The sequence below is a fragment of the Alexandromys fortis genome, unplaced genomic scaffold (genome assembly GCF_014885135.2).
Source record: "Alexandromys fortis isolate MF-2015 unplaced genomic scaffold, M_Fortis_MF-2015_v1.1 scaffold_3, whole genome shotgun sequence".
NCBI classification, from domain to species: domain Eukaryota; kingdom Metazoa; phylum Chordata; class Mammalia; order Rodentia; family Cricetidae; genus Alexandromys; species Alexandromys fortis.
The window spans coordinates 14,589,987-14,602,280 of record NW_026067909.1 but is presented as its reverse complement, the minus strand read 5'-3'; the positions used below and the strand labels follow the sequence as shown (position 1 = coordinate 14,602,280).

The 12,294-nt window shown below is 49.5% G+C and overlaps 1 protein-coding gene across 1 annotated transcript in view; it reads left to right on the top strand.

The window, feature by feature from the left end:
• Syt12 (synaptotagmin 12) overlaps window positions 1–12,294 on the top strand; it is a 32,119-nt gene that overhangs the window by 16,839 nt on the left and 2,986 nt on the right. The window contains exons 3-7 of the mRNA XM_050136965.1: window positions 1,827–2,020; window positions 4,617–5,009; window positions 7,710–7,925; window positions 9,100–9,220; window positions 11,165–11,298. Of these exons, the coding sequence (XP_049992922.1) occupies window positions 1,827–2,020; window positions 4,617–5,009; window positions 7,710–7,925; window positions 9,100–9,220; window positions 11,165–11,298 (1,058 nt within the window). The remainder of the gene's footprint in view (window positions 1–1,826; window positions 2,021–4,616; window positions 5,010–7,709; window positions 7,926–9,099; window positions 9,221–11,164; window positions 11,299–12,294) is intronic.

The window sequence follows — 12,294 nt, the reverse complement described above, 5'->3', positions numbered from 1 at the left end:
ATGTGGTCCCTGTGACCAGCTACAGGGAGCAGGGGATGGAACCCACAGACAGAGGCTGACCGTAACAGAATTATACAACGTGTGGTCCCTGTGACCAGCTTCTCGCAACCACCAGGATGTTCTCAAGGTTCATCTGCTTTCTGTTCTCTTAGCATTGACCTTGTTGTTTCCAGGTAACATTCTTAGAGTGACTGTGCCGTGTCCCATACATGAGTGTCACTATTTGGCTTAACCATTCACCCACTGATGGGCGTTGGGTTATTCTAAGTAGGGCCTAAAGCACAGGCAGTCACTTCTTTTTCTCCTCAGAATCTTCATCCTTTTCCCCAGGAGGGAAAGGCCATTTTGATTCTTTGAAGCGAGAGGCCCTCTGAGGACTTTGAGGCCAGGGAACCCACAGAAGCAAGAGCAGTTCTGTTCTTCTGAAGCCCGAGGGATAGCTAACCACCGTGTGAGGCTTTTCTTCTGCTCTGGCCAAGTGGCTCCCAGTGGAAATGTATGGTTTTGTGGAAGAGGAGGCAGCAGAGATCTCAAGAGTGTGTTTAAACTGGATGTGGTGGTGAACATATATAATCCCAACACTTGGAAGGCTGAACTAGAGAATTGTGGGGCTGAAGAGATGGCTCAGTGGTTAAGACACTGGCTGCCTTTCTAGAGGACCAGGTTCAATTCCTAGTACCCACATGGCAGCTCATAACTGTCTGTAACTCTAATTCCAGAGGATCCAATAGCTTCACACAGACATGCAAGCTAGTGCACTTAAAAATAAATAAATTAAAAAAAAAGGAAATAAAGAATTGCCTAGAATTTGAGACCAGCCTGGGCAACATAGTAAGACTGCCTCAAAAATGAAAGCAAGAAAGCAATCAGAGTATTTAGCACTGAATTTGTAGGCTCTCATACCAAGTCTAATAACACAGTATAAATTTTTTAAATAAAAATTTTGATTTTCTTTTTTAAATTTGTATTTACTACATATGTATGTGTTTACTCATTTAATTGTGGCTTATATGTGTGTGTGGGCATGCCATGGCACTCGGGTGGAGGACACAGGACGATTTATGGGAGTTGGTTGTGCTCTTCCACCATATGGTGCTCAGGGGTCAAACTCGGGTCATCAGTTGGTGGCAAGTACCTTACTCAATGAGCCATCTTGCTTTCTTCTTCTCAATAAACATTGTGTAGTACATAGTATCACTGGGTAGGGTGATGCCCTGAGAAGGTGGAAGGAGGATTGGAGCTAAAGTCATCTCAGCTCATAGCAAGTTTGAGGCCTGCCTGGGCAGCATGAACCCCCCCCTCTCTCTTTGTTTTTTTGTTTGTTTATTTGTTTGTTTTTTTCGAGACAGGGTTTTCTCTGTAGCTTTGGTGCCTGTCCCGGAAATGAACCCCTATCTTAACAAACAAATAAACCAGAAAACAGGGCCTTGGGAGGAGGTGTCTCAGTCAATGAAATGGTCACCATGCAGGTCTGAGGACCTGAGTTTGGTCCCCATCCTCTACGTGAAGTCAGGATGACATGTGTTTGTAATTCCGAACCTTGGGGCTTGCTGGCCAGCTAGCAGAACTTGTATCCAAAAAAGGTGGACAGCTTCTGAAGAACATCACTTAGGATGACCTTTGGCCTTCCCGTGCATTCACACAGATGTGCATGCTCACCCATTCGGGCGTATGTATGCACACATGCATGCTCACCCATTCGGGCATATGTATGCACACATGCATGCTCACATAATAAAAAAGCCAAGCACACAAAGCATGTAAGTGTGTAAGCACCCATGGCGATCGCTGTACCCCACTAATGACAGGCTGTCCTTGCCTTGCAGTCATCAAGAGCCCCCCTGGCTGGGAGGTGGGTGTCTACGCTGCTGGGGCCCTGGCACTGCTTGGAATCGCGGCTGTGAGTCTGTGGAAGCTCTGGACATCGGGGAGCTTCCCCAGCCCCTCCCCGTTCCCTAATTATGATTACAGGTACCTGCAGCAGAAGTATGGAGAGGCCTACGTGGAGGCTAAGCTGAAGGTAAGGCTTCCACTCCTGCATAAATCCACGTCCCACCCTCCATTCTGAGGGTCAGACCTCTCTTACACCCCTGCAGATCGACAACTCCTAACCCAGGGCTTGTTGAATAAATGTTTGATATCGAGTAAGGGATTGATCACAGTTTTAAAAAACAATCACAGCCGAAGCAGGGTATGGTGGTGCACACCTTCAATCCCAACACTCTGGAGGCAGAGGCAGGAGGATCTCTGTAAATTCAAGGTCAGCCCGATCTAGGTCCAGGACAGCCAGGGCAACACAGAGAAACCCTGTCTTGAAAAAAAAAACAACAACAACAACCAAAAAAACCAAGATGAAGGTTTTGCCTGCATGTATATCTGTGCACCCCATGCGTGTTTGGTGCCTGAGGAGACCAAAGAGGGCATCAGGTCCCCTGGAGCTGAAGGTACAAGTGGTCATGAGCTTCCATGTGTCCATGTGTCCAAGGGGGGGTTGAACCTTTGCGTCTTCCTGGAGAGCAGTTAGTGCTCTCGGTCACCGAGCGGTGTCTCCCGCCCTAAGACTTACTTTAAGGTTCTCATACATACTGCTGAAGCTGAGATCATCCATACTTGGCAGAGGGTGTTTCAGGATCGCATACAGTTCCAGAGAGCACAGCATGACTCTGTTATCAGATCAGATGTTCACTCATTGGTGGGCCCCTGCTACTCTCTTGGGGAGTGCAAACTGGGACAACTTTTCCAAGAAGCATTTTGGCAACACATGTTGAAAACTGACAAAAGGACTGTCCTCAGAGTTAGGATCTTACTAAAGCTATTTGGGGGCTGCTCGTGGTAGAGCACGCCTTTAAATCCAGAACTCTGAAGTAAAGACAAGCAGATCTTTATGAGTGAGTTCCAGGCTAGCCGGGGGTACTTAGACCCTGTCCCAAAAACAAAAGGAAAGAAAGCAGTTGAGGCTGGGTGTGGTGGCATCGCCTGTTATTCTTCCTATTCAAGAGACAGAGTCATAGGTAGTGGCGGCACACACCTTTAACCCCAGCACTCGGGAGACAGAGGCAGGCGGATCTCTGTGAGTTCGAGGCCAGCCTGGTCCACAGAGTGAGTTCCAGGACAGCCAGGGCTGTTTCATCATAGAGAAACCCTGTCTCAGGCCGCATAGGTGCGCGTGTGGAGGTCAGAGGACAGTTTGTAGGAGACACTTCCCATCATGATCCAGCTCAGGCTTGGTGTCCGTCGCTGGTACCTGCCGAGTCATCTTTCTGGCCCTTGGCTTAGGTTTTTGTGATCTTCCTTTGAGGCTACTCAACCAACTGTGGAGTGACATAATCCATGATCCTTAACCTAGTCCTTTTCGTTTGAACATTTAGTTAATATTGTTTGATGGTCTTGAGACTGGCTTTCAGGAACCTGAGCTTGAACTCCTTACCCTTCTGTTTCCACCTCCCAGATTTTGGGGAAAATGTGCTCCTCCACATCCAGCAGCTTTCCCTCCTCCTCCCCCTCCCCCCCTCCTCCTCCTTTTTCATTATTTATTATGTATGCAGTGTTCTGCCTGCAGGCCAGAAGAGGGCACCAGATCTCACTGTAGATGGTTGGGAGCCACCATGTGGTTGCTGGAATTGAGCTCAGCCAGAGCTCTAACCTCTGAGCCACTCTGAGTCATCTCTCCAGCCCAGCTTTTCCTTTTTTTTTTTTTTTCTTTTGGTTTTCGAGACAGGGTTTCTCTGTGTAACAGCCCTGACTGTCCTGGAACTAGCTTCATAGACCAGACTGGCCTCACGGAGATCCGCCTGCCTCTGCCTCTGCCTCCCGAGTGCTGGAGTTAAAGGCGTGCACGACCACCACTGGGGTCCAGCTTTTCCTTTTTATAAATGCCATTGCAGCTGAAATTTTTATGTATGAAAATTTTTTAAAATATTTATTTATTATGTATACAATATTCTGTCTGTGTGTATGCCCGCAGGCCAGAAGAGGGCACCAGACCCCATTACAGATGGTTGTGAGCCACCATGTGGTTGCTGGGAATTGAACTCAGGACCTTTGGAAGAGGAGGCAATGCTCTTAACCTCTGAGCCATCTCTCCAGACCCTTATGTATGAAATTTTGTCACAACAAATAAGTAATTTAAAGCTAGGTGGTGGTGGCACACACCTTTATCCCAGCACTTGGGAGGCAGAAGCAGGAGGATCTCTGTGAGTTTAAGGCCAACCTGGTCTACAAGAGCTGGTTCCAGGAAAGGCTCCAAAGCTACACAGAAACCCTGTTTCAAAAAACCAAAAACCAAACCCAAAACCAACAACAAAAAAGTATTTAAGAAAATGCTTTCTTCCATTCTGGTTAAAGAGAGAAAAGTCTAGATGTGGTTAGTACATGACTATAACTCCAGCACTCAGGGGTTAATGCAGGCGGGCCAGGAGTTCCAGGCCAGCCGGGGATATGTAGCAAGTTCCTGTGTTGAGAGAAAAAGAAACAAAGTAATAGTCCCCTGGGCTGGTGTTGTGAAAGAAGGGACTAGGGTTTCTTGAACAAACAGGCAAAGGACATCTCTGCTGTCCCTTAGAGATGGTGCCCGTGACCCATGTAATGCTTCCCTGTCCCCTTTTGTTCACCCACAGAGGGTCCCTCAGTGGAATGCCCAACGGACCAACACTCGGGGACCATCCAGCCGCAAAGGCAGCCTCAGTATTGAGGACACCTTTGAGAGCATCAGTGAACTGGGACCCCTGGAGCTGATGGGTCGGGAACTGGACATGGCCCCCTATGGTACTCTCCGCAAGTCACAATCGGCTGACTCTCTGAACTCCATTTCCTCTGTGAGCAACACCTTTGGGCAGGATTTCACACTGGGCCAGGTGGAGGTGAGCATGGACTACGACGCAGCCTCCCACACCCTCCACGTGGCAGTGCTGCAAGGCAAGGACCTCCTGGAGCGCGAGGAGGCCACCTTCGAGTCCTGCTTCATGCGCGTCAGTCTGCTGCCAGATGAACAGATCGTTGGCATCTCCAGGGTAAGTGGGGCTGGGCCAGTGAGGTGCCCTGGGTTCCCTGAAACCGGTCAGGGAAGCTGACATCTGGGCTGGTGGGCAGAGCTGCAGTACCAGACAGGATGACAGGGGGCGCTGGAGAGCAGATCAGAATGTGACTCTAGAGGAGAATGGCCAGGGATAGAACCAGCTTTCTGTTACCGCTGTGTACAGGTTTCAATCTTTCTATCACGCAAGGGCAGTGAGTAACTGTCCATCTCCACATCTGTCAGCATGGAGTCTTGGCAAGAAGAAAGATGGCCCGCTCATTTGGCTGATCTGGGAGAGAGTTCAATGGCAGGCTCATTTGCTTTGGAATGGGCCGGGGAGAGGTGGCCTCGGTGGGGGCATGGTTCCATGAGTTTGTGAATGAGAAGGGAGGCCCACCCCAGGGACTGAAAAAAAAACATGAGAGGAAAGTGAATTCTGGGTCCCAAATGAAAGGGTCACCTTTGTAGGAGCTGTATTCTCTCGTGAGAGTGTATGGTCGGCCCCCGGGGAAACTGAAGATAGGATTTGGAAGGTAAACACTCGAACCCTCTCTGATCTCTGTTTTCTTCTGGTGACCCCCGTGGCTCACCCTGCTGGAATCCAGAGACCAAGGGGACATGCTGACACAACCCCTGACTGTCAGCAACCAAGAGGAAAGGGGTTAGATCCAACAGGGAGAATACAGGACACCTCCAAGGTGCTGCACCTTGACAGCTTACACCCACTGCCCAGCAGCAGGCTAAGAGGAGTCCAGATCCCGAGCCCTCTGAGATGGACTCCGCAGGACCAAGGGTCGCCTGTGTTCTTGGAGCCTCATCTGTATGATTCACACTGGACACTGGGTGGCTGGCTCTCAGTGGTGGATGTTCCACCCCACCCCCAGAGTACCCCATAACTCTAGAAGACTCTAGAACTAACCACCAGCCCTCTATTCATGTGCTGCTGAAAGTCTAATTTTCTATTGGCAGTGTAGCGCCAGTGGGCGGTTAGGAATTGGGTCACTGTTGTTCCCAGCCTGTCAAATAAGCATCACAGTTATGAAGAAGGCCTGGGTTTATCACGCAGAGTGCTTAACTCAGTCCTTGTAGGCGTCAGGGGCAGTTCTCAGGACCGTGAAGAGCTGCTATTGAGCTGATACACATTATGTTGCTTTTGGCCTGGGACACATGAAAGACTTTGGTTGACTTAGGACGTGTTCCTTGAGGAGGGACACTGGGGGAAAGAAGCTTGGAAGAGTCTAAGGCAGAGGACTGTGTGACAACATGGCTCCAGGTTTGTGTAGTGGAGTAAAGTGGCTGCAGGAAGAACCCTCCAGAGCCGGGCAGAGACAGAAGGTGAGATCAAAGTAGCTAGAGGCTAGTAGGGTTTGTTCCTAGGAAGAGAGGCTTGGTGACATCACAGCCTAGCAGTCTCACGGGGGGGGGGGGGGGCCTCCAGGTCGAACAACCCCCTCAGCATCAGAGAAGGTGCCAGGGATGAGAGCTGCTCTCTAAATACCACTGCTCAGTGACTCAGACGCCCCCCACAGAAGGGCAAGCAGAGCCTCACTGCACCTCCCTGAGGACTGCCCACAGCTTCCTGGGAGGAGGCCAATGGCATCCGAAAGCAGAAGTGAGCTGAGGAGAGAAACGTGCCCAGCCCTGCCTAGTCCCCCCACCATCTGTCGATCTGTCCACTCATCCATCTGTCTTAGGACAATCAGAAAGTCTTCGCCAGGCTTTACAGGAGGCTGTGGTGTCGGTGGGCTGTTTACAGTTATCCAGCTCCCCCTGCAAGCCTGTCCCATGGCTGTGCTAAGTTGAGCAGACAGGAGAGATAGAGACCAGTGTAGCCACAGCATCTTGTGAGGATGAAGATTACTGGGATTCAGTTATGGAAGCTTCTAATGTCAGACCAATGGATTAACCATAACCAAGAAGGAGACATTGGGGCTTTTAAACCTTCGTGGTAATCTCAACATTTGGGAGACAGAGGCAGAAAGATCGGGAATTCAAGGTTGTCCTCGGCTACATAATGAATTAGAGGCCTATCTCAAAACAACCAAAAGCCAATCAAACACTACCAACAACCAAAACCCTTCAGGTCTACCAGGTCTGTAATCTGGCACTGTAATCTGAGTGCGCCAAAGGCAAAGGCAGGAACATGGCTGTAAATTCAAGGCTAGTCTGGGCAATATAGCAAGTTCCAGACCAGCCAGAGCTGCATAGCAAGACCCTGATGAAGAAGGGGGAGATCACTGTGAGTTTGAGGCTAGCCTGGTCTACATAGTGAGATCCTGTCTCTGACAAAAAAAAAAAAAATTAAAAACCTGAAGGAGCTGGAGAGATGGCTCAGCGGTTAAGAGCATCACCTGCTCTTCCAAAGGTCCTGAGTTCAATTCCCAGCAACCACATGGTGGCTCATAACCATCTGTAATGAGGTCTGGTGCCCTCTTCTGGCCTGCAGGCATATACACAGACAGAACATTGTAAACATAATAAATAAATATTAAAAAAAACCCTGAAGGATCATATTTGTAATCCTAGCATTTTGGAATTAATGGCAGGAAGCTCAAGAGTCCATCCTGAGCTATGTGGGTTCCGGTCTCAAAACAACAAAATTAAGGAAACAAATTTTGAAGGCTGAACCACAAAAGGAGGCCCAGAATCTAGACTGGGTCCCAGAAAGCGCCTCCACGGCCCCTTCTCTCTGTAGATCCAGAGGAATGCCTACTCCATCTTCTTCGATGAGAAGTTCTCTGTCCCCCTGGATCCCGCAGCCTTGGAGGAGAAGAGCCTCCGATTCTCTGTGTTCGGCATCGATGAGGATGAGCGGAACGTGAGCACTGGGGTGGTGGAGCTGAAGCTGTCTGTGCTGGACCTCCCGCTGCAGCCCTTCAGCGGCTGGCTGTACTTACAGGACCAGAATAAGGTATCACCCGCTTCGGCTCCCTGTTCACCTGAGGCGAGAACACACACAGACTTCCTAGGCGGGATGCCACTCTCCTGTTCTTGACCTGGACCCTGACAACATTAGGAGAGCCACACTCTAGGGAACCGCTCACTGCATGTGGTGGCAAATACGCCCTCTAGATGCCACTGTTTACAACTTTGATTTTTACAACAAATCTGCTTTGATTTTTTTAACATTGTATTTATTGTGTTTTCTGTGTGTATGAGTGTATGGGCATGCATACACACACAGAGAAGGCATGTGGAAGTCAGAAGACCCCTTGTCTTCTCCAAGTTGGGTCTCTTCCTCACCACGTGGGTTGTGGGTAATGGAACTCAGGGCATTTGGGTTAGTAGCAAGTCCTTTTACCCATCGAGCCATCTCTCTCGCCCGCTTCTCAGTTCTTCTTTTTTATTTTTTGGTATATATTTATTTTTATTTTATGTTTTATTTATTTATTCTTATGAGTGTTTCTCCTGGTTTACCTGAATATATATTTGTGTGTCATGCCCACGTACCATGCTCACGGAGGTCAGAAGAGGATACCCTATCCCCAGTAACTGGAGTTACATAGGGTCGTGAGCTACATGATGGGTGCTGGAGACTGGCCTGGGCCTTCTGGGAAGGAACCCAGTGCTCTGAGCTGCTGAGTCATCTCAGCCCATCATCTCTGTATTGACCACATCATCAGAGGTTCTATTCCTATAAGCTACTTTAGGGATGCGTGGGTCTGACCCGAAAGAGGGTTATCTCAGACAGGGGCCAAGCTGAAGCTTACTCTTATCATGATAACAATATCAGGGAATGCTGTTGCTTAAGCAAATGCTTAACTTGGATCTCTTTACACTAATCAGGGAATGTTTTCCTTGGCCCCGAATGAGGAACAAAACTACATCTGAGTGATGCACTTGACAGGCAACCTCTGGGCCTCCTTCCAAGGCATGGTCCACACCCGGAGCAAGGGGGGGGGGGTCTGTGCATCCTCCCTGGTGTGGCAGGGAGTGGGTTGGTTGTCCTTTTCTCAATCCTGCCAGCCTGGTTAAGAGTTAGTCCCAAAGCAGTGGCTTTCCAATGGAGAAGGAAGTATCCACCTTTCCCTGGACCCCTTGACCCTGGAAGGCAGAAGACTCCTGAACCATACCTGTTTTCACAGGCTGCTGATGCTGTGGGAGAGATCCTGCTGTCCCTCAGTTACCTGCCCACAGCCGAGCGTCTGACTGTGGTTGTGGTGAAAGCCAAGAATCTTATCTGGACCAACGACAAGACGACAGCAGGTGAGGGCCTATGTCCTCGGCTCCTCCACATGGATCAGGGGGAGCTGTGCGCTATAAGCATGTACTAGGCACAAGGCCAGAGCCCCTGTGGTTTCGGCTAAGCTCGGAGCCAGACATGCTGGGGAAACATGCGAACCCCGGAGGGTGACAAGCACCCACGGTGTGGAGTGTAGAGGGAAAGTGACTGAATCTGAGGGCAGGAGCCAACACTTGTGCTGTGGCCAGACAAGAAATGGGGAGTCAGCCTCCATCTGTCAGAACTTGAGCTCAGAGACCCGGACTTTAAATGGGGAGGAGCCGTTCCCCAACCATTGGGGCCGGTGTCCTGTGTGCTCTCACACTCTGGGTCTGCGAGGACTTACTGGGACTTGTCTGCCAAGGGCCCCAGGCAGTAGGAAGACTTGCTATCTCAGAGCTGCACACTGTCAGGCCCCACTGTGTTGGCATTCAGTCACTCAGGTCTGCGGTCTGCACTCAGGCACTAACAGGAAGAGAAGCATCTGATCTGCCTCCTTCCAGGGAGTATGTGGGAGAGAAATTTGCAGTCGGCTGCCCTCTCTTGATTGGCCATGAGAGCCTTGGGTTTTTCAACTGGGAAGTGGATTTTAAATAATATCAAGGGTCTGGGGATCTGGGGTATAGGTCAGTTGAAGGAGTGCTCGTCTAGCATGCATGAAGCCTTGGGTTCAGTAATCACGCTGCAGAAAACACAGCATGGGCCTGGTTGTAGTGGTATGCCTTTAATCCCGGCACTCGGGAGGCTGAGGTAGGCAGATCTCTGCAAGTTTAAGGTCAACCTGGTCTACACAGTGAGTTCCAGGACAGTCAGGGCTACAGTGAAACCCTGTCTCGGGAAAAAAAAATATATATATAATCTTTACACTCAGGAGGTGTAGGCAGGAGAATCAGAAACTCAAGGTCATCCTTAAAATAACATCAAGCTACGTACAGTGGAATGCACTTATAGGCCCATCTACTTTGGAGACTGAGGCAGGAAGAGGCCTAAGCCCAAGAATTCAGAGCCAGCCTGAAACACCTAATGCGATCTTGTCTCTCAATATCTGTCAATCAATCAATGCCCAATAGCAAAGCAGGTGTATGCAATGGGGTGACTACTAGGATTACAGATTCAAGGCCAACCTGTGTTACCTAGCAAGACAGTCTCAAAAATAAACAAACAGAGCTGGAGAAATTGCTCCAAGGTTAAGAGCACTTGCTGCTCTTGGGGAGGACTGGAATTTAGTTCCCAGCATCCACACTGGGCAATTTACAGCTGCCTGTAACTCCAGCTCTCTGCCACCCTTTTCTAGGCTCTGCAGGCACTGCACTCACATGTGCACACCCATACAGAGACACTTTCTGTGTATGTAATTTAAATACATAAGTCAAAATAAAAGTAAATCTTACAAATAAGCTGGGTGGTGGTGGCATGAAACCATATCTTGAAAAACCCCGAAATAAACAAGTAAACAACAAAGTGTGATTTGTTAAGCCAGGTATTGTAGTTGGCAGTTTTCATCTCCGCAGCTCAGGACTCTGAGGTAGGAGGATCCCTAAGCTCAGGAGTTTAGAACCAGCTGGAACACATAATGAGATCCTATTTGTTTGTTGTTGTTTTATTTTGCTTTAATTTTGCTTTTCGAGACAAGTTTCTCTGTGTGTTTCTGACTGTGCCGGAACTCACTCTGTAGACCAGGTTGATCTTGAACTCAGAGATCCACCTACCTCTGCCTCCCAAGTGCTGGGATTAGCGTGTGCCACCACCATCCTGCCCAGCTCCATGTCTTAATATAAATATATAAATACCAAACGGTGACCTCTGGAGATAATGGCTATAGCCAAAAACCAGGGAATTGGAGGCAGTGGGTGGAGCCAGAGTAGACAGGGCCATGCCATGCAAGCAAGCAAGCGTGTTACTGACCCTGCCCACATACCTGCCTGTAGACCCCTTCGTCAAAGTATACCTGCTGCAGGATGGGAGGAAGATGAGCAAGAAGAAGACGGCCGTGAAGAGGGATGACCCTAACCCGGTGTTCAACGAAGCCATGATCTTCTCAGTACCAGCCATTGTGCTCCAGGTGAGGTGCGCCGGAGCCTCACAGGACTCTGGGCCACTGCATCCCTTCGGTGTTGCCTCATGGGAGGGACCTCAAGCCAACCTCCTTTTAGTCTATCACTAATTGAACCCACCACTACGTGCCAGCCGGTGGTGAGGATTGGGGACCCAGACACTGCTTTCTTTATGCCTACGAAGGACGGGTAGGGAAGTCCCTAGACTTTGTAAACCCCCTTGGAAGCTTCCCCAGTGTTAGTACTCAGGGGGGACTTTCTGCAGGAGGTGACAGCTCAGCTGAGCTCTGAGAAACCACACTGGCCTGAAGAGCTCAAGGTGACCCCAGGGCCCAGGGACGGGAACCTAAGCCTTCAGAGGTCCTGCTGCAAAGACCCCACTAGGATCTTCTCATCCTAGGTTTCCAAACAGCTATGTGCTCTGGTCTATCACAGACTACGGGCTGGGGGTGGTAGGATGAACCACAGAGAATATAGCTTAAGCCTTATCAGTCAGAGAGTGGGGATTTCGCTCCCTCCTTTCCTCTCCTTTCTCTTCTCATTGTCTCTTTCTATCCTTAGCTATGTCTAATAATCATCCTTGTACTAAAGTCTGCCCTGCAGCCCGGGGACTCTGCAGGGCTCACCTAGTCCCCTCCTAGGGATGTTCTTGGGAATTTCTTTGTTTTCCAGTGCTGAAGATGAACCGGAGGCTTTGTGTGTGCTAAGCAACCACTTTACCACTGAGCTACCCTACCAGCCCCTGCAGATTTGAAAGCTGAATGTCAGCCTCACTCTGGGTGTCCCAAATCTAGGAATCTGGCTGGTCCTAGGATCATAACCTTGTCCCTTATTGGATAGTTTACCCATTTGACCCCTGCTTTTGCCCTGTTTGTCACAATGCCCCTTCCCTCAAACCTCCAAAACCGGAGCTGCTGGAGACTAGGTAAGAACATCTGGGCTAACATCTCAAACCTGTTCTTACTTAACCCTGACTCTCGGCTGTGATCACACATGATTATGCC